Genomic DNA, 20815 nt, shown 5'->3' on the forward strand with positions numbered 1-20815 from the left:
CTCGTTAAGTGGTCTCATGTTTCAAGGTTGTAAGGAATGTTGTCATATATGCAAATAGCAACTTACCTTGAGGTGCTCTTTTTTTTTTTTTCTTTCCTTCGGGAGGGGACCCTACCACAGTATATCTCAATTCAGTACAAAGGAATTAGTTTCTCCTATACGCGGTACATGTTGCCCCAAACTGTGGCTTTAACGCAAGGAACGGGCATTTCGTTTGCTGACCTGGGCACTTGGATTCTTGCCCAGGGGCAAAGCCGTGCGGGGGCTGAGCCCCGAGAATCCACCGCCTTTCCCTGGAGCCGCCCATCGTCCACGCGAACGCCATCGAGGAAAGGAAGCACCACCGAGCTGTGCTCCTGCAGATGGGTCCCGGCGGTGGTCTCGGAAGCGAATGCGTTAGAAATGATGCAAATGAAGAGTAAACAAGACTTCGCCCCTTAAAGGGAAGCTGCGGTCAAAGTCTTCCTCCCCGTCCCCCCGGCCGCTCTCCCCACACTCCGGGTGCGAGCCGGCGAGCACGTTGCCGCTCTCATCTCTCTCCGCTGCGCTTTCCTTCGAGGTCGCACCTGCTGGCTGGAGGTGCCCGGGGAGGATGGGAGCCTCTTCTCCAAGGAGCCCGCAGCCTCTCGGGCCGCCGGCTCCTCCTCTCTCCTGCTCCGGAGGAGCCCTGCTGGCCGTTCTGGTGCTGCTTGCGCTGCCGGCAGCCTGGGGTGAGATGCGGGGCTGGGCGCTCGGGTCCCCAGGGTGGCTCGAGAAGGCAGGTAGACTCTGGGATCCCCGCCCGTGGCGGGACCCCAGGGGCCTCTGGGTGACCCCCCTCTGCTGGGGTTTGCGTTGTGCCAGCGCGCGGAGCGCACCGGTGATGACGAACAGGTGCGGGAGTAAATCCGTGCCTTTGTCTGTTAACAGAGGCCGGCGAGAGCCCAGTGTGGTGCTGACCCTAGCAAAGAAAGGGGCGCTGGAAATGCGGCCACCTTGGGTTCCAATCCTAGCAAGTTCTTAACCGTGAGGAAGGTTACTACACCTGTCGGAGTCTGTTTCCTTTTCTGTGTGGTGGGAACACCGATTTCTACCTCGTGGTGTTACCTAAGTAGCATAAAGTGTGTCCAGGGGTCTAACAGGGCGCCTGGCACTTAATCAAGTTCTTTCCTCCAGCCGTTACTTCTGAACTTTGTGCGTGAGGGTGTTTGGACAAGCAGTCCTGCGGGTGCCGTTTTCACCGAAAACTGCCTTGCGGCTGACTGGCTGCGCCCCATTCACACCCCAAACCACCACGTGCACTTACTGAGCGCCGACGAGAAACTAAGTCCCGACGGCTGCGCTCGGGGTTAGAAGAGCCAGGGAAGCTTCAGAAGCCTTCGTGTCACTAGTTGCAGATGGAAGGGAAGAGTAGAGATGTTTACACAGTGCGGCATTTTGGTCGTGTGTTTTGTAGAAAATAAAGCCTGTTATAATTAACTGGAAATGTTGAGGTTACACCTTCCCCCTACTTCCTTCCTTTTAAATAGGTAAACGTTTTTAGTTTGAACCCTTCTCTTCTTATTTTTGGCTTTCTGGGAAGTCCTCGTTGCTTGGACCCATTGGTAACGTCTCAGTTGAAATGAGAGTCTTAATTATTTTTGTCCAACCTCTTCTTGACACCTGAGTTTGTTCTCTGCTGTCACTAGACATTGTGCGTTCCCATTAGGCATTGTGCATTCATTGCGCGTTCAATATTTATGCCTTCGAAGAGAGTAAGGGAAAAGGAAAACCGAGCTTCCACAATAGTTGTTATTAATAGACCTCCTAAAGTAACCTGCCAGGTGAAGATCCGTGATAAAGCCTAAAGTTTTATTTCTAGAAGAGAAGCAAGCCAAGTATATTAAGCAGTCTAGGGTCAATGCGTAGGAATTTTTGTGCACCTGTTGAATATATCTAGCCCTCTTCTTATTGGAATGTTAATTGCAAAAAAAAAATTACTAAGGTTATCATAATAACCTGAAAATGTGAAAAAGCTTAAACCAAACACCATCTAGTAATTTACTTGCCAAAGGAATTTAGATAAAACGGTTATGGAATGCTGACAGTGTACATAGCACTTTGGACTTTATGAGAGAGCAATTTCTTCAGGGTGCATTCGTGTAGAAGCTGCGTGGTGGGGCTTTATGAGCTTTCCTTAATTAGGAGGCCAGGGTGCTGTTTTTTGTCCACCTCTGCTACTGGCTAGCTGTGGGCCTGGGGCCTGGCAACTCAATCACATCCCTGACTTCCAGTGTCCATACCTAGAAAATGACCATAATCCACATCCAGCCATGTAAGAAGACTATTGTGAAAATCAGATGAGGTAGTGGAGTGTCTGTGACTGTGTTTGGTAACTGAAAAGCCCCTGCAGATCTGGGAAACCATGAGTAGGAACTTCCATGTCGAGGGCCTAAAGACCACAGCTTGCCTCAAACGGGGGACATCTCAGCTTTGATGATCAGAGAAGGCAGAGAGCGAGGAACGAGGCCTTAGCAGCATTTAAGGAGTGAATCCAAAAATGGTTGTACAGGAGAAAACAACAGGGATAGTTGTTTTATATACAAATGAGCACCCTCAGGGTGCCAGGGCCATATGGATTGCAGGCCAGACTCTGGCGCCCTCTCCTGGTCCTCGGGGCAGATCTCACTTTATTGCCCTGCTGGGTAAAGAGGAGAGGTAGAAAGGATGGGAAATCCTGTTGGCTTTCTGTGATTTGTCACCTATTTCACTTTACATGTGCTCAGATGAGTAGGCTTATGGTTTATTTTGCCTCGTTTTATGTAATATAACCTTTACAATTGCACGAGTAACTTGAAAGTTTTTCCACATAGAAACGGAATGAAGTTAATTCTCATAAGGCTGACTTAACCAAACAAGAAAATGGCATCGCTGACAATCCCTTCCGTGAACGGACACGCGCAGATGTGCGCACACGCAGACACACGCAGGCACACACATATCCAAGCTCTGTGCTAAAGACACTAAGAGGAAGAATCATTGTCAGTCTAATCACAACCAGAAGTTGACAAAATCAAAAGGTCAAGAAAGTATCAAGACTACTTGAAACGGTAGCTTTTCATCCACTCATGGGAACAGAGAAACTCATTTTGACTATTTTGCCCCTTTAGACATTAATTATAATTTGCCATCATGATTAGCAAAGCATTTAAAATGTTTCCTTCATCTCTATCATATATTTTGAAATTTGTGTTTATGTACAACATGTGATACTATATATTTTTATAAATATGAAATTATTACATATAAGTAATTAAATATATTTACTATTTTAATATATGATATGTGTAATATAGTTCTGTTATATAACAATGTTATATAAATTATGTTACATTTATGTATATAGCATGGCATATTACAATGTGTTATATAATTAATGTATATAATGACATTATATATTATATATGTGAGATTTATTAAGCTGTATAATATGAATATAATTTAATGTATAGTATTACATTGTTATAGTTTGTATATATAGTTTATAAGTAATTTGTAATGTACATCAATCTGTATAATAGATATATCATTTTATCTAATACATTAATATAGATATATCATTTTATCTAATGTCTTACATATAATATCATATTCCAAACTACATATTATGATACATATTATAGATTACATTAGATTACATAATATACCAAATATAATATGTAGTATGCTAATATCATAAAATATATAATTATTTTAAAATATTAAATACAAATATGCAAAAAAATTAATGCATTTCTTTTCCATTAACTGATAGAGGTGTTTCAATAAAACAGTTGCAAATCTTTTCATAAAAGACTAGAATCTGCAGACTGGACAGGTGGACAGTTCATGTTTGAACAGAGACATGGAGGTAATAATAAGTAAATTGTGTTTCTAGCACAGAATAAATCAATCTGCCTTGAATGGAAAGTTTGAATTGGGAGTATTTCAAAGTCGACTGTGTCACCCAGGACAAAAACCATAGCGAGATGACAGTATACACCCACTAGACTAGCTAAAATATTAAAAATTGACCATCCAGTATTGGCAATAAGATGAAGTAACTGGAATGCCTGCTGGTTGGTAAAATGATACAACCCCTTTGGAAAACAGTTTGGCAGTTTCTTAAAAAGTTGAACACAATTGTATCATATGACTGAGCATGTTAGCCCTACGTATTTACTCAAGAGACATAAAGCATGTGATCACACAAAGACTTGTCCAGAATTTTTACAGTGGCCTCACTTGTAATAGCCCACAACTAGAACAATCCAAATGACCTTCAACAGCCAAAGAGATGAACTAAATTAAGCATATTTGTACAACTGAATACTACTGAGCAAAAAGAAATAATTTTTTTAAATATATGCAACAACCCAGATGAATCTCAAAATAATTTTCTATGCAAAACCTAGACCAATAGAAAAGAAAAAAAATGCCAACTGAGTGATTTGGTTTATATGAAATTCTACAAAGTCAATTTGGTCTGTAGTAAGAAGAAGCAGGTCAGAGATCACCTGGAGGAGGCAGTGGAGAGATGGATGCATTACAAAGGGATGTGAGGAAACTAGAGGGAGTGGGATGGAAATGTTTATCTCCATTGTGGTAATCATTTCATGGTGCATATACGTGTCAAAAGTCATCAAACTGAATACTATAAATATTTTTCAATTATTGTATTTAATATACTGTAAAGCTATGCAGAAGAGTTTTTTAAAATAAAATATGGTAGATCTTGAGTTTACAGAGTTTACGTTAATATGTTTATTATAGGAACAAACCATAATTTGAGGGATTGGAAATGAAGGAGGAAAAGGAAGCCAGGTCAAGCTTTCTCCAGTAAAGATTCATACGTTCTTTTTTATTAGGGCTATTATCCAAATTTGCATATTTACTTTTACCTCACAGCTAGTAAGTACAGGCACTGGGTCCAAGTCCAGCTCTGTATGAATCCAGTTTCTAACACTATAAACCATTGTCTTTTATATTAGTTTCTTATTGCTGCTGTAACAAGTTACCATGAGCTTAATGGCTTAGAACGACAGAAATTTATTCTCTTACAGTTCTGGACCCATTCTCAAATGGGCCCACAAGGCTGTGTTCCTTCTGGAGGATCCGATATTGTGGGAAACAAAGGCAAATGAAAAGCTTAATGCCTGAAGCCCATTGACAAGTCTTTGAAACAGGCAGAGTGACCTTCCTCTGGGAGCTCAGCTGCCTCAAGGGCAAAAGGGAATCCTAGCTTAACATTACCTACTGCCCCCCCCACCCCCAAACAAGGATCCTGTAAGTTACTTTATCCAAAGTTTTCCTTTGGAAACTTCCTTTATCTCAACCCCCAGCCCCCAGATATATGCTGGCAATCACACTCCAAGCTCATGGCCCACTTATGTACATCTGAAGGGTCTCATGACTGAGTCTTTACTAGACAGTAATAAATGACCTTTTCAAACAAGCGGCTAGCCCCTCAAGGTCCTGGAAAATCTTGCTTGCAAAATTCCTTGGAGACTTACATTCTCCCTAACCCACCCTAACTTGAAGGTACATAACCAGTCACCCATGACAACCCCGGGCAGCTCTTTCTGCCCATGGGTCCTGTCCCCGTGCTTTAATGAAATCACCTTTTTGCACCAAAAGCATCTTGAGAATTCTTCCTTGGCCATCAACTCTGGACCCCCACCACTCCAAAACCCCATCACCAAGGGAGATTAGATTTCCTTGCTCTTTTCTCTTCCAGAGACTGCCTGCATACTTTAGCTCATGGCCACCTTTCTCTACCTTCAAAGCCAGAAATGCAGTTTCTTCAGTTTCTTCAACTCTCCTTCCTCTGTCTTCTTTGACCCTTTGCCTCCCTCCTTTAAGGACATTTGTGATTACATTTAGGGCCTATCCAGATAATCCAGGGTATTCTTCTCATCTCAAGATTCTTAATTGAGTCACAACTGCAAAGCCCTGGTGCCATGTTAGGTAACATTCACAGGATCCCAGGATTAGGGGTTGGAAGACTTTGGGAGCTCATCATGTAGGCAACCACACATTTCTACAGATTTCCAAAATCTCAGCTGAGCCTGCTGAGAGAATCCATTACCATTAGGGTCCAGTTTAGTTGCAAATGGCTGTAGCCCAGCAATGTGTGTGTACTTTGAATGTGACTAATGGGAGCTTAAGATATATGTAGGATTTAAAAACATAATCATGATAGAACAAGCACAGGAGGAAAGTAGTTAGAATTTTCTATGGTTCTTATGTTGATGGGGAAATGAGAATTGTTCATTGGATATTAATATGGTGAAAATGCACACCATCTTTAAGGGAACAGTAAAAGAGTGTGTAACAAATAATCTAATTAAAATAAATAATAAAATAATAAATATAATTCATAATCAAAATGAAGGCAAAATAGAAGAGAATAAAAGAATATAGAAAATGAAGGACAAATACAAATCAAATAGTAAAATGATACATCTAGTCCCAAATATATCAACAATTATATTAAATACGCATAGACAATTCTGCTTTATTTTTTGTTGTTATTTTGAGAGAGAGAGAGAACACAAGCAGGGTTGGGGGGGGGGGNGATCCCAAGCAGGCTCTGCACAGTCGGTGTGGAGCTGGATGCAGGACTTGAACTCACTAACCGTGAGATCATGACCTAACCCAAATCCAAGAGTCCAACGTTCAACTGACTGAGCCACCCAGGCACCCCAACAATTCCACTTTGTCTTTTTTTTAATGTTATATTTATTTCTGAGAGAGAGAAAGAGAGACAGCATGAATAGGGGAGGGTCAGAGAGAGAGGGAGACACAAAATCTGAAGCAGACTCCAGGCTCTGAGCGGGCTGTCAACACAGAGCCCGATGCGGGACTCCAACCCACGAACCATAAGATCATGACCTGAGCCAAAGTTGGATGCTTAACCGACTGAGCCACCCAGGAGCCCCAATTCTACTTTAAAGACAAAGACTAGCACACTGCTGCATTTCCCAAACTGTGGACTGGAGTGCCCTGGGAGCCTCCATGATCTTACAGGAGGCATATTTTAAATTTTAGTGGAGGGGCACCTGGGTTTCTCAATGAGTTGAGCATCCGACTTCAGCTCAGGTCATGATCTCCTGGCTTGTGAGTTTGAGCCGCAACTTGGGCTTTTTGCTGTCAGCCTGTCAGTGCAGAGCCTGCTTCAATTCTTCTGTCCCCACCCCTCCCCCCCACAACCCTCCCCGGCTTGCACTATCCCAAAAAATAAATAAACATTTATAAATAGATAGATAGATAGATAGATAGATAGATAGATAGATAGATAGATAAATTTTCAGTGGAAACACAGAAATATTCAGTATCTCTCAGATACTATGCAAACTACTAGCTCCCAGTCCCTCCTGGTTCCATGAGATTTCAGTTGATTCCTTTTATTTTTTTCTCAGTAGTTTCCTTTCAATGACATCAAATCATTGCAAAACTGGGTTTTCAGCAGTGGCTGTGATACAGCATCAAATAAAAACGATTGTAGAAGAGGAAACCGGGCAGTGGTTTACAATTCTAAGGTTTGAGAAGTTGAACAGCTCTCAACATCCCATTCTTCAGAATTGTGGACACAAGACTTATTAAGTTGTTAGAACCTAATTATTTAACAAACGAAACTGTAAGGTATTTCTATTTTGGGCTAGGAATGATGTGGAAAAATCACTGAGATCCTCAGGGCACTGTGAACTGAGGAAGTTGGGGAACCCTTATCATAATGAATTAAAAATAAAAAATAAGTGTTCCCTACAAAAGAAACAGTATACATATTCAGAGACAGAATGGATGAACACAAAAAAATGAAAACATGCCGTGACAAAAACAAACCAAAAGAATGCCGATTTAGCAAATGTGGCATCATAACAATCTTGTCTTCAAATTATCTTTGTGTGTTTATATTTAAAACAATTATTGATGCACTGAGGACTAAATCCACAGTCTTATTATTTGCATTTTATCTGTCCTGGATTCATTATTAGAAATAAAGAGAGGTATTTTCTAATGATAAAATGGCCAATCTAGCACAAAATATAATAAAGTTTTTAAGGTTAAAAATGGAAGGAATGAGAAGAAGAAATAAATGTACGATAAGATGGCATATTTTAACACAATTCTTAGTAGAGTAAGCAGACTGTATCAAAGCATATTTGAACAAATCAGATTAACAGACTGGGCCTCATTGACATACCCAGAACCCTGCACCCACTGTGGACAAAATTTTTCTTTTAAGTTTATTTAATTGTTTTTAGAGAGACAGAGACAGACAAGTAGGGGAGAGGAGCAGAGAGAAAGAGAGAGAGAGAGACAGAGACAGGCAGAGACAGAGACAGAGAATCCCAAGAAGGCTCTACACTGCCAACACAGAGCCTGTGCAGGGCTCAAACATATGAAGCCTTAAGATCACGACCTGAGGTGAAAACAAGAGTCTGACGCTTAACTGACTGAGCCACCAGGTGTCCCTGCAAACACATATTTTTTTTTTACAAGAAATGTGATACAGTTACCTCAGTTGACCATATGCTGAGCAATAAAACAAGCCTTGATCAATTTCATAATAATAAACATTCAGCTAATAAATACAATAATAATTATGCAGCTAAAAAAATTCTTCAGATGTTTGTAAATTACTCAAACTATTCCTAAATAAACCATGGATCAATGAACAAATCATAAGGGCCATCATCAAATACTTCAAACTGAAAAAAAATGAAATACAAGACATCAAAATTTGTAGAGTGCAGCTAAATATTTGCTTAGGATAAAAATAATAGTCTGCCTATTTCAGAAACAGTTGAAAGCAGTGGAAACTAATTTGACAATAAACTATATGTAAAAAAAAAAGAAACAGTTGAAAGCTGAAAATTTTTTAAAAATCTAATCATCTCAGAAAGTTTATATTTTAAAAAAGAACAGCAAATAAACTCAAGAAAACTGTAGTAAAGATAAAGATAAGAACAAATCAACAAAGCCAAGAGTTGATTCTTTGATTAAATTGACCAAATGATTGTAGGGAGTATGAAGAGGAATAGACGATTTTTCAAAAACAGAAAAGAGGCGCCTGGGTGGCTCAGTTGGTTGAGCATCCGACCTCAGCTGAGGTCATGATCTCCCAGTTTTCGAGTTGGAGTCCCACATCAGGCTCACTGCTCTCAGTGCAGATCCTGTTCTGGATCTTTTGTCGCCTTCTCTGTGCCCCTGCCCCATGTGAGCTCTCCCTCTCTCAAAAATAAATAAACATTTAAAAAATAAAAAAATTTAAAAAACACCGTAAGAGATTTCCAAATCTACAGTAAAATGATATTTTTCCGACAGATATTTCTTCTTGATTACATACTGTTTGACTCTAAAAATTTTATTACCTTAACTTAAACCTATTAGGCCTGAAAGGGAGATAGCTGAGTCTACTATTTAATTCAAAATCTGCATTTTTACATATATGTTTTCATAAAGTAAAGTACAGCTTCAGTTGTTGAGGCTTGTCTACAAAGCATGTGATGAAATTTCCTTGAAATTACATATATATACATATATGTATATATACGTACATATATATATATCTTAATTGCCTTCAAAATAGTGAAGACTTTTTTAAGTGGGTAGACACTGATTTAAAAAGCTTATATCTAAGATCTCTATTAAGAGAAGCAATCATTTTCTCATTATTAAGGTGTTCTTTTTCTGTGATCACATCTATGAAGCATACCGGAGAAAAAGAGCAGAGTAGAAGTTTCTCCAATAACTTTGATGTCCCTGTGGTCTTGGTCTCCAGGTCAATGCCCAGCCCCAGCATGGATTCCGTTTGCCAGGCCGGCAAAACCAATCGACAAGTCTGAGTTTCCCATTGGAGCATCTTTGAACTATGTGTGCCGCCCTGGTTACTACAGGAAACAGTTCCGTATCACCTGCCAAAAGAATTTGACCTGGTCAAGTGCTGAAAACAAATGTGAACGTAAGTACCTCTAGGCTGAGAATTCCACGGTGCCAGTTAAACATCCATAAGAGCTGATTCCATTGTTCAGATTCAATTGTTTGGACCTAAGACACATAGGACTTGATAAGTTTGCCCGGAGGATAGCAGATGTGAGAGTTATTCTTTGTGTCATATCTTTCTACTGCTTTGACTTCCTGACACCTTCATTACAAGTTCAATTCATGAGAAGTGACTGTCACAAGGCATGACTGAGGAAAATTCTCCATTCATTAGAGGTTCCCCGTGGTCACCACTGAAACGAAATAACGAAATGCCTCGAGGAAAGGAAAGAAAAGTGTAGGTGGGGAGAAAATCCCATACTTTGAGACTTTAATTTATACTGGTTGAATTACAAAGCAAACACTTTGGGTATAAGGGAAGTTTACCTTTTTCTGGAAGGCACAATATGAGGATGAGATAGATCTGGAGGGGGGCTCTTTTTGAAAGTGGTGCTTAGTAGGTGACTGGTGCTGAGGCAGTTTTGTAAGTTTCTTCGGGGTGGCAAAAGCTGTGGAGCTACAAATGCTTTTCAGCAAAGGTTGAGACAGCCAGGTGGGGGCCTTCTGTGCTTACTAAGAGAAGTTTGGAGTGTTCCATATCCAGTTCACAAATTCTCCTTCTCTCCCACAGGTAGGTCATGTGGCAGTCCTCCAGAACCCACAAATGGCAAAACGATCGCTAATGGAGACACCAAGGTTGGATCAACTGTGAACTATGCTTGTAATGAAGGGTGAGTTGGCAGCAGCATTGTTCGGGATGACAGTTCCAGAATTGTAGTACCAGTCTCTAGGCAATACTCTTGGAAAGCCTACCTGTCCATTAAAAACATAACAATAAGAGGGGTGCCTGGGTGGCTCATTTGGTTAAGCTTCTGATTCTTGGTTTTGGCTCAGGTCATGCTCTTGATGTTGTGAGTTCAAGCCCGGCCTCGGGCTTTGCACTGACGTTGAAAAGCCTGCTTGTGATTCTCTCTCCCTCCCTCTCTCTCTGCTTTTCCCCTGCTCTCTCTCTCACAATAAATAAACTTAAAAGAAGAAGTTAAAAAAATAGCAATAAGATTTCTAAGTAGAAGTGGTGGCTTGAATCGTGGCATTCAACTCTGCCTGAAATGACTAAACAAATATTGGAAAAATGGGAAAAAATATATATCTGTGCTAGAAACTTGGGGGTGGAGAGGAAAGATGCCCTACTGGACAACAAATTAATGTACCTAAACCCAAGTGAAGCGTTCATTCAATGGGAAGGACCAGCTCTCTCAAGAAGTAAATGGAACAAACATTAGTTGATGCATGCATATATTCTTGCCCCAAAGCCACCAGAACTAGAGATGCTGGACTCAGAAGTCGGAAAGAATGATTTGTTTGGGATGAGGGAGCTGATGTGGTGGACAGGCAAATTTCAATTGTTATAGCACCTCTTCGGAATGCACACACCACAGAAATCTTGCTGTGGGCATATTCTTGGCTTATCCTTAAGGGAGACAACCACTTCAGGAAAGAAGTAGAGAGACTGCTTTACCTTAGATCTTAAACTTTGCTTTGTTTTTATTATTTATTGCTTACTTAAAATACGTTTACTATAGCATAAGCAATAACAATAACATGAACTTCAATGTATATATTACCCACCTTAAGAAGCATTGTTGGTAACTTGGAAGCCTCCTATGTGCCTTTCCCAATTCCCATTCCACCTCCAAAATTGATCTGGAAGTAATGACCATCAGGAATCCTGTGTTGTTCATTCCTTTGCATTTGTTTCCCATTGTCCCCCGTACATACTACAACTCAGTTTATATTCAGCTTTCCACAGTGTAAGCTTTATGTCGTTGGCATGATATGCTATGTACTTCTCTGCAACTGGCCTTTCTGCTTAACAGTTTGTTTCTGACAATTTCCTATGTGGTTGTGGTTAATTCATTTTCACTTAGGAGAGTATTTCCTTGTGTGAGTATGCCACAATTTACTTTTTGCTTGCTTGTTATATTTGTATTGTTGCCATTTTGTTTTGCTTTTTCTGTTTTGGCTATTCCTGCTATGAATATACATGTCTTCTAGTGCACATGTACAAAAGTTTCCCTAGGACAGTGGCTTTCAAACTTCTCTTACCATGATCCACAGCTAAGAAATATAGTTCTCTCTCTCTCTCTGTCTCTCTCTGTCTGTCTCTGTCTCTGTCTCTGTCTCTGTCTCTCTCTCTCTTACACACACACACACGTTTATATAAATTAAAAGTTACTGAAAACTTCTTACCACTTCTAATCAACATTGTACTGGAGGTTCAAGCCAGGAAAATTAATCAAGAAAAAGAAGCAGAAAGCATCCAAATTGGAAGGAAGAATTAAAACAATTTCTGTTGGGAGGCACCTGGGTGGCTCAGTTGGTTAATCCGACTTTGGCCCAGTTCATGATCTCACGGTTCAAGCCTTGCATCGGGCTCTGTGCTGACAGCTCAGAGCCTGGAACCTGCTTCAGATTCTGTGTCTCCCTCACTCTCCAACCCTCCCTTACTCATGCTCTGTCTCTCACTCTCTCTCTCTCAAAAATAAACAAACTTTAAAGCATTTTAAAAAAACAATCTTTTTGAAAATGATGTGTGTTGTATAGAAAATCCTAAAGAGTGTACACACACACACACACACACACACCAAAAATCATATTACAGCTAATAAATAATTCAGCAATATTCAGGATATCAGACTAGTGCACAAAATTAAATTGCATTTCTATACACGAGCAATAAACAATCTGTGAATGAAATTAAGAAACCAATTCCACTTACAATCACATCAAAAAAATAACTTAGAAATAAACTGAACCAAAGAAATATAAAATTAGGGGCGCCTGGGTGGCTTAGTCGGTTAAGCGTCCGACTTTCACTTAGGTCATGATCTCGCAGTTCGTGGATTCGAGCCGCGGTTCGTGGATTCGAGCCCCGCATCGGGCTCTGTGCTGACTGCCAGCTCAGAGCCTGGAGCCTGTTTCAGTCTATGACTCCCTCTCTCTCTGACCCTCCCCTGCTCACACCGTCTCTCTCTCTCTCCTAAAAATAAATAAAACATTAAAAAAAAAAGAAGTATAAAATTATACACTGAAGATTATGAAATATTTTTGAAAACAAAGTTAAAGAGGATCTGCATAAACGGAAAGATATCTTATATTCATAGACTGGATGACTTAATATTGTTAATATTGCAATAATATTGAATATTATAGAATTATAAAATATTGATCTCACCAAATTGATCTACAGATTTAATACAATCCCTATATATCCAGCATCCTTTTGCAGAAATTGATCAGCTGATCCTAAAATTCTTACGGAAGTGCAAGGCACCCATCCGATCAAAACAATCTTAAAAAAACAGAACTACTCAGTTTCAAAACTTAATATAAACCTACAGCAATCAAGAATGTGTGATACTGGCATAAAGACAGATGGATAGATCAATAGAACAGAATTGGGAATCCAGCAGTAAAACCATACATTTATGATCAACTATTTTTCAACAAAGGCCCCAAGACTGTTCAATGGTGAAAGAAGAACCTTTCCAACAACTGGTCCTGGGGCAACTGAATAACCAAATACAAAAGAGTGATGTAGGAGGAATGAATGTCATGAATTATGCTAACGGATGAAACCTGAAATGTTTGAGGAACCCAACTTGGTCTGGAAGTACAATAAATATTTTCTATATATTGCTAGATCTGTTTTATAATATTTTATTTCAGATTTTTTTCTTTTATTCACATAAGTATGATAGGCCTAATAATTTACCATTCTCACGCTGTCTGTGTCTGGCCTTACAACCAATTTATCCTCATAAAATGAGCAAAGTGTGTTTCTTTTCTAGAGCAAGCTTGATCTATCAATTTCCCCGCAATTTCCTCTTGTATTTCTGGGTTTTGTTTTATATATTTGAGGCTATGTAATTAGGTGCATATACATTTAATACTACCATATCTTCCAAGAGCATTATGCTTATTATGTTGATTGTAAGAAGCTCCAGTTCCAGGACAAGATGGGCAGATTCACTTTTCTCTGCATGTCTCTCTACGTGTAACTAAATACCCTGGAAACTGTTCAACATGCAACCATAAAAGGACTACAAAAGGTGGAAAGAAGATGGGCTGGAGGACCACAGAACTTAAAGAATGACACCATAGTGAGGTCCCTGGATTTTCCTTTTATCTCTTAGACTGGGTACTTAGAAGGAACACAGTCCTGAATATTCAGCAGGCAGGGAGAGAGGGAGAGAGAAGCCTGTTCTCTGGGCAAAGGGCTGGGAAAAGGGAAGCTTAGTGGGGATGTAGTGGGGAGACACATTAGTAGTGATAGTGGCCCTTCTGCCCACATTAGCAGCATAAGCAGAAATCAGAAATCAGGGATGGGGTCAGGAGGCATCTATCCTTCTCCTTCTTCCTTGAGGCACAGCACCAAGAAGCAGCAGGTCCCCAGATCAGCAGCAGCTGTATCAATGGGAGAACCTGGGCTTCAGTCCCAATGATAATTTTATCTCATGCCCCACACCAGCCAGCAGCAGTGAGCTCTATTCCGCCTCTAGTGACAGTATCAACAGAGCCAGTTGGTGAGATCTAGACTTCAACCCAGAAGAGAAGGGAAACCAGGTTCAAAGTTTCTTGCTCCTCCATGCAGTCATGCAGTAGGAGAGAGCTTCCCAGATCCATGACTCCTAGTTCTCCACCCAACAGCAAAATGCAGCCTACATAGGTGCTTCCCTCCCCTGGTAGCCACAACACAAACGAAAGGGGAGCTCCACCCTCCCCAGATAACCAGAGAACAGGCCGGAGGAGGGTTCCTCTCCATGCAAGGGTTGAACATCTCCCATGCCTCACCTAGTGATAGCAGGAAGTTCAGAGAAGCACCTCTGCTGTCCCAGGCAGCGGTAGCAAGGATGTGTCAGGAACTGCATTGGAGCCAGGAGAATGAAGCAGAGAACAGAATAGCCCTGCAAGACTGGAAAATTAAATTGTCGTTGGAACTAAACCCCACCCCCCAAATAGGCCAAAATCTACACACTACCCTCAAGAGGGTGATTACATGCTAAAATCGATTTAAATAAGAGTGAGAGTCTCTTAACACAATATCCCCAGTGTTCAGGATACAAGAGAAAATCACATGTCACATTAAGAACTGGGAAGAACACAACTTGATTGAGAAAAGATAATCAATACCATACCACAAATGATTCCAATACCAAGATGAATTAAATGTTGTCGCTATCTAACAAAGAATTTAAATCAGCCTTATTCAAATTGCTTCAATAAGTAACTACAAATTCCCTTAAAAAAAATCTTAAAGCCAACCAAAGAGAAAGGACACACAACTTATAGAGGAACACAATTTGAATGGCAGTGGATTTATTATCTGAAAATATGGAGACCAGAAGGAAGGGGCACACCTATTTCAAATACAAAAGAAAGTAACTTATAAACTGTGAACTCTCTCTCTTTAAAAATATTCATTGCACTGCTTGGTATAGAGAAGGCACTCAATAATTATTGTTGAATAAATGAATGAACGAAACTAAAAAAAAATTCATTGCATACCTGGAATAAATCCCCATTGGTTATGGTATATGATTCTTTTTATGTACTGTTGGATTTGATTCGTTAATACTTTACCGAAGATTTTTTACCATCTATAGAATGTTAGCAAATCAAACCCAGTAATGCATTTAAAAAATTGCATTTTTTTTTACCACAGTGGAAACTACTCCAAGTATGCAAGACAGATTCAACATTCAAAACTCAATCAACATAATCAACTATATAAACAGGCTAAAGAAGAAAAACATTTTTAATTTTTAAAAACATGTTTTATTTATTTATTTTAAGAGAGAGAAAGAGTGGGGAAGGGGCAGAGAGAGAAGAGGAGAGAGAATCCCAAGCCATCTCCACACTGTTAGTACAGAGCCCGATGTGGGGCTCTTTCTGGTGCACTGTGAGATCACGACCTGAGATGAAACTGAGTCAGACACTTAACCGACTTAGCTACCCAGGCTCATTTTAATTTATATGCTCAAAGTAGAAAATGTATATGCTCATATCAGTTGTCTCAGAAAATGCAGTTGACAAAGTCCAATAACAAATCATGATAAAAACAGCAACTTAGGAATAGAATTGAACGAGTCTGAAGTCAAGATATAAGCTGGTTGCTTGCTCCTGGAGGCTCTAAGGAAGAATTTATTCCATGCTTTCCTCCTAGCTTCTGGGGGTTATCAGCAGTCTTTGGTATCACATCTCTCCATCTCTGCCTTGTTCTCACATGGCTTTGCCTCTATATGTGTTAACATTGTCTTCCCTCTGTGTGTCTCTTTGTCTAAATATCCTTCTTCCTTTGAGGACACCAGCCATTGGATTAGGGCCCCTGCTAATCCAGAGTGACTTCATCTTAACTCTGTTATATCTGGCAAGACCTTATTTCCAAATAAAGTCAGATTCTGAGGTTTCAGGACATAAATTTGGAGGCATAGAACCTAGAATGGACATGAATGGACATGTCATTGAGGAGAATATAAAGATGGGATATAAGTACATGAACAGATTCTCAGCTTCATTAGCCATTAGGAAAATGCAAACTAAAACAACACAGAGGGGTTCCTGGGGTGCCTGCGTGGCTCAGTCGGTTGAGCATCAGACTCTTTTTTTTTTTTAATGTTTATTTATTTTTGAGAGAGCACAAATAGGGAAGGGGCAGAGAGAGGGGGACAGAGGATCCGAAGCAGACTCTGTGCTGGCTAGCTGATGGCAGTGAGCCCTATGCGGGGTTTGAACTCATGAACCGCAAGATCATGACTGGAAGCCAAAGTCAGATGCTCAACCGACTGAGCCACCCACGTGCCCCGAGGGTTCAACTCTTTAGATCAGATCAAGTCATGATTGTAGGATGGAGCCCTGAGTCAGGGTCCGTGCTGAGAGTGGAGCCTTCTTGGGATTTTCTCTCTCTCCCTCTCTCTCTGCCCCTCTCCCATCAAAATAAATAAATAAACATGAAGAAAAAAAAAACCAATGACACAATACTACACACATATTTGAATGACAAAAATGCAAGCTAGTGAAAACCCCAAATGTTACTAACATGGATGTAGAGGAACTGGATCACTCATCATTGCTGATAGGAATGTCAAATGGTAAACCCACTCCGGAAAGCAGAAATGAATGATCAAGCCATGAAAACACCGGGAGGAAACTTAAATGCATTTTACCAAGTGCAAGAATCAAATCTGACAAAAGTTGTATGACGCCAGGTAAGTGGCATTCTAAAAAAGAAAATATGGAGTAGAAAGATCGGTAGTTGCCAGAGATTGCGGAAAGGGAGAGGCAAATAGGCAGAGCTCGGAAGATTTTAGGACAGTGAAACTACTCTGTGTGAGACTGTAATGGTAGATATGTGTTATTATACATTTGTCCAAACCCATACAATGTGCAGCACATGGGAGGTTCTGCATGTATGTGCAAAGGGAGTATATGATAAATGCCTGTACCTTCTGCTTGATATTTCTGTGAACATGAAACTGCTCTTTTTAAAAACGTTTTATTTATATCTGAGAGAGAGAGACAGCATGAGCGGGGGAGGGTCAGAGAGAGAGGGAGATACAGAATCTGAAGCAGGCTTCAGACTCTGAGCTGTCAGCACAGAGCCAGAAGCAGGGCTCGAGCCAACGAACTGTGAGATCATGACCTGAGCCAAAGTCAGACGCTCAACTGACTGAGCCACCCAGGCGCCCCCTGAAACTGCTCTTAAAAATAGTCAATATTAAAAAAAGCTGCATAGATGAAAATACACATGCACCAAGACACACAAATTAGCACAAACACAACTGAGGAAATTTGAACAAAATTGGCAGGTCATACCTATGTCAATATCCTGGTTTTAATATTCCACTACATTGTTTTGCAAGACATTATCAATGGGGGGGAATATGCCACATTTTATGGCAAACTTTGAATACTTTGTGGTGTACTAAGTGAGAGTTTCTGCCTTTACCATTTTAAATATGAAATCATTGTTGGACTTTTGTTGTTCTGTTTGGATTTCCTTTGGTTCGAAGTTGATGAGTCTTAAATACGGTAGGTTTCTACAAAAACTTGGCATAAAGTAAAGAAGAGAGAGCCCATTTAGTCGAGAAAGCATGAAGAAAAAAATTTGAAGTCCAAACAAAGACATGCAATTTGGGAAAGTGATAGTACTGTGACAAATGGAAATTGTCCTTCTGAATTCTCCAAGAGTGCAATCTTTTGTAAGTAGCAATTTAAGTAGGAAAATGAACAAGGAATATAACATTCATTCTTCCTTACCTATAGATACCGACTCATTGGTGAGCCATCTAATTTATGCATAATCTCAGACAATATTGTCATCTGGGAAAACGACCCACCTCTTTGTGAAAGTGAGTTGAAATATTCTTTCCTATTACCTTTACCAATGGATTCTAAGTTTCCCCCTGGAGTTGTGAAAATCTTAATTGAATTCCTTTTGTTGATTCTGCCCCCTCAATCCCTATGGGGTTTCTGGCAACTGTTTTCTTAAGTATTTCCTTATCTCGGGATGTACCTTTTCTGAATCTGGGGACTTAAATGCAGAAAAGCCTTCAAGCTTTATTTTTACTTCAAATTATTTGGAATTATGTTGATTGTACCATCCGCAGTATAACAATCATTCTGGGCAGAGGGACGGGGTAAGTAGGTGATGGGTATTAAGGAAGGCATTTGTTGTAATGGGCACTAGGTGTTGTATATAAGTGATGAATCAATTCTATTCCCGAAGCTAATATTACACTATATGCTAACTGACTGGAATTTAAATAAAAACTTGGAGATTAAAAAAAAAAAAGAAAGAAAGAAAAAAGAACTTCCAACAACATAAATCTATGGAACATTATCGAGCTTGCTTTAAGAGTCTATTGTAAGTTTGGTGCCAAAGTCTCATAAGGACATCACAGGAAAAATATTACAGTCTGGTCTCTTTAAAAAAAACATTGGGAATGGGGTGATAAAACAATTTATTCACACCATCTAGACTTATTATTCAAATACATATATTTATAGATTACTTCATATATATGTAGTAGAATGCTCACTAGTAATCATTCACTTCAGTGAATCTTTACAAAGTGAGCACACCACCTTAATAGCATTCAAATGAGATATAGCACATCAGAAGCCTCCCCATGCTCTTTCTCAGTGATTATCTTCCCAAAATAACCATTATGCTGGCTTCTATCACCAAGGATTAGTTTTTCCCTTTCTTGAATTTTATATTAAAGGAATCAAAAAACATGTACTCTGTTGTGTCCAATTTCTGTTGAGTGTTATATTTAGGAGACTTATCCATGTCATTGCATATAGGATTAATTGGATCTTTTTTATTGTTGTATTGTATTTCATTTTAAGAACTTAACAATTAATTTGTAAACCCACCTGTTTATATATCAGCCGTATTTTATGCATGAGCATATGCAATAAATATCCATATATATGCAAGTATAAATTTTCAAATCTTTATATATATATATGCACATCTATACAGTATTTACATTTATATAAATGAAATCGTTGAGTATGAATACATTCAGTCTTAATAGATACTGCTAAAAGATTTAATACTGTGGTTAGACAAATTTACACTGCTACCAAAATCAGATGAAAAGTCCAGCTGCTCTATATCTTTGTCAACTTGGTATTTATCAGTTGTTTAAATTTCAGCTATTCTGGGGGCTCACTGTGACTTTAATTTGCATTTCCGTAATGACTGACGATGCAAAGCACCTTTTCGTATCTTTGTGTAGCGCCTGTTCAAAATTTTCGTCCAATGTTTGTAGTTTGTGTATCTTTTTTATTGGTTTGTAGAAATTCTTTATACATTCAGATTTTCTGATAAACATAACACAGACATTTTCTTTCAGGCTAAAACTTGTCCTTTTGTTTCTTAATGATGTCCTTTGATGATAGAAGATATACATTTTAATAGTGTTTTTAAATAAGACTCAATAAGTCTTTTCCTTTCTAGTCACTACTTTCTCTGTTCTTTTTTTTTAATGGTTTTATTTTTATTTTTGACTGTGAGTGGGGGAGGAGCAGAGGGAAAGGGAGAGAGAGAATCTTAAGCAGGCTCCATGCTCAGCGTGGAGCCTGACATGAGGCTTTATCTCACAATCCTGAGAAAATAACCTGAGCCAAAATCAAGAATTGGTTGCTCAACCAACAGGGTGGGCCACCCAGGCACCCTACTACTTTCTCTGTTCTATGTAAGAAATCTTTGCCTATCATTTTATCTTTCAACTTAAGTCTATGATTCACCTCAGATTTATTTTTTGTGTGGTGTCAAGTATGGTCAAGGTATTTGTTTCCTTTGTGTGTGTGTTTTTGTTTTTCCTCAATGGATAGACAATTCATCTAATATTATTTATTTTAAAAACCATTTAAAAACATTTTTCTGTGTCACAATACAACAGTATAATATCTATAAGTCAGGTGTCATTATATGTGGGTCTCATTTCAAAGAGACTCTGTTCTCCTAGTTTATTTATCACACTGTTTTCATTACCATAGCATTATAATAAGAGTTGATATCTGGTGGTATATCCCCCACCATGTACTTCTTCCAAGATTTGTTTGGTGATTCTTGGCCCTTTGCATTTCCATATACAATTTAGAATCAGCTTGTCAGTTTCCACAAAAAGAATGTTACTTGAATTGATATTGGGTTTCTGTTGACTCCGTAGATCCAGTTGTGGACCACTTACATTTTTAAATTTTAAATTCATGAACATGAATATATTCATGATCTATTTCTCCATTTTTGAAATCT

At 39.4% G+C, this 20815-nt stretch overlaps 1 protein-coding gene and 1 long non-coding RNA gene across 2 annotated transcripts in view; one reads left to right on the forward strand and one right to left on the reverse strand.

Annotated features, from left to right (window-relative positions):
* Positions 1–20815, reverse strand: part of LOC144240708 (uncharacterized) — a 77339-nt gene that overhangs the window by 17170 nt on the left and 39354 nt on the right. The window lies entirely within an intron of this gene.
* LOC144240722 (complement component receptor 1-like protein) overlaps positions 541–20815 on the forward strand; it is a 50571-nt gene continuing 30296 nt past the window's right edge. The window contains exons 1-4 of the mRNA XM_077775108.1: positions 541–710; positions 9785–9964; positions 10616–10715; positions 18310–18395. Of these exons, the coding sequence (XP_077631234.1) occupies positions 593–710; positions 9785–9964; positions 10616–10715; positions 18310–18395 (484 nt within the window). The 5' untranslated portion in view covers positions 541–592. The remainder of the gene's footprint in view (positions 711–9784; positions 9965–10615; positions 10716–18309; positions 18396–20815) is intronic.

Source organism: Crocuta crocuta, unplaced genomic scaffold, assembly GCF_008692635.1.
Source record: "Crocuta crocuta isolate KB4526 unplaced genomic scaffold, BGI_CrCroc_1.0 scaffold207, whole genome shotgun sequence".
Classification (NCBI taxonomy): Eukaryota; Metazoa; Chordata; class Mammalia; order Carnivora; family Hyaenidae; genus Crocuta; species Crocuta crocuta.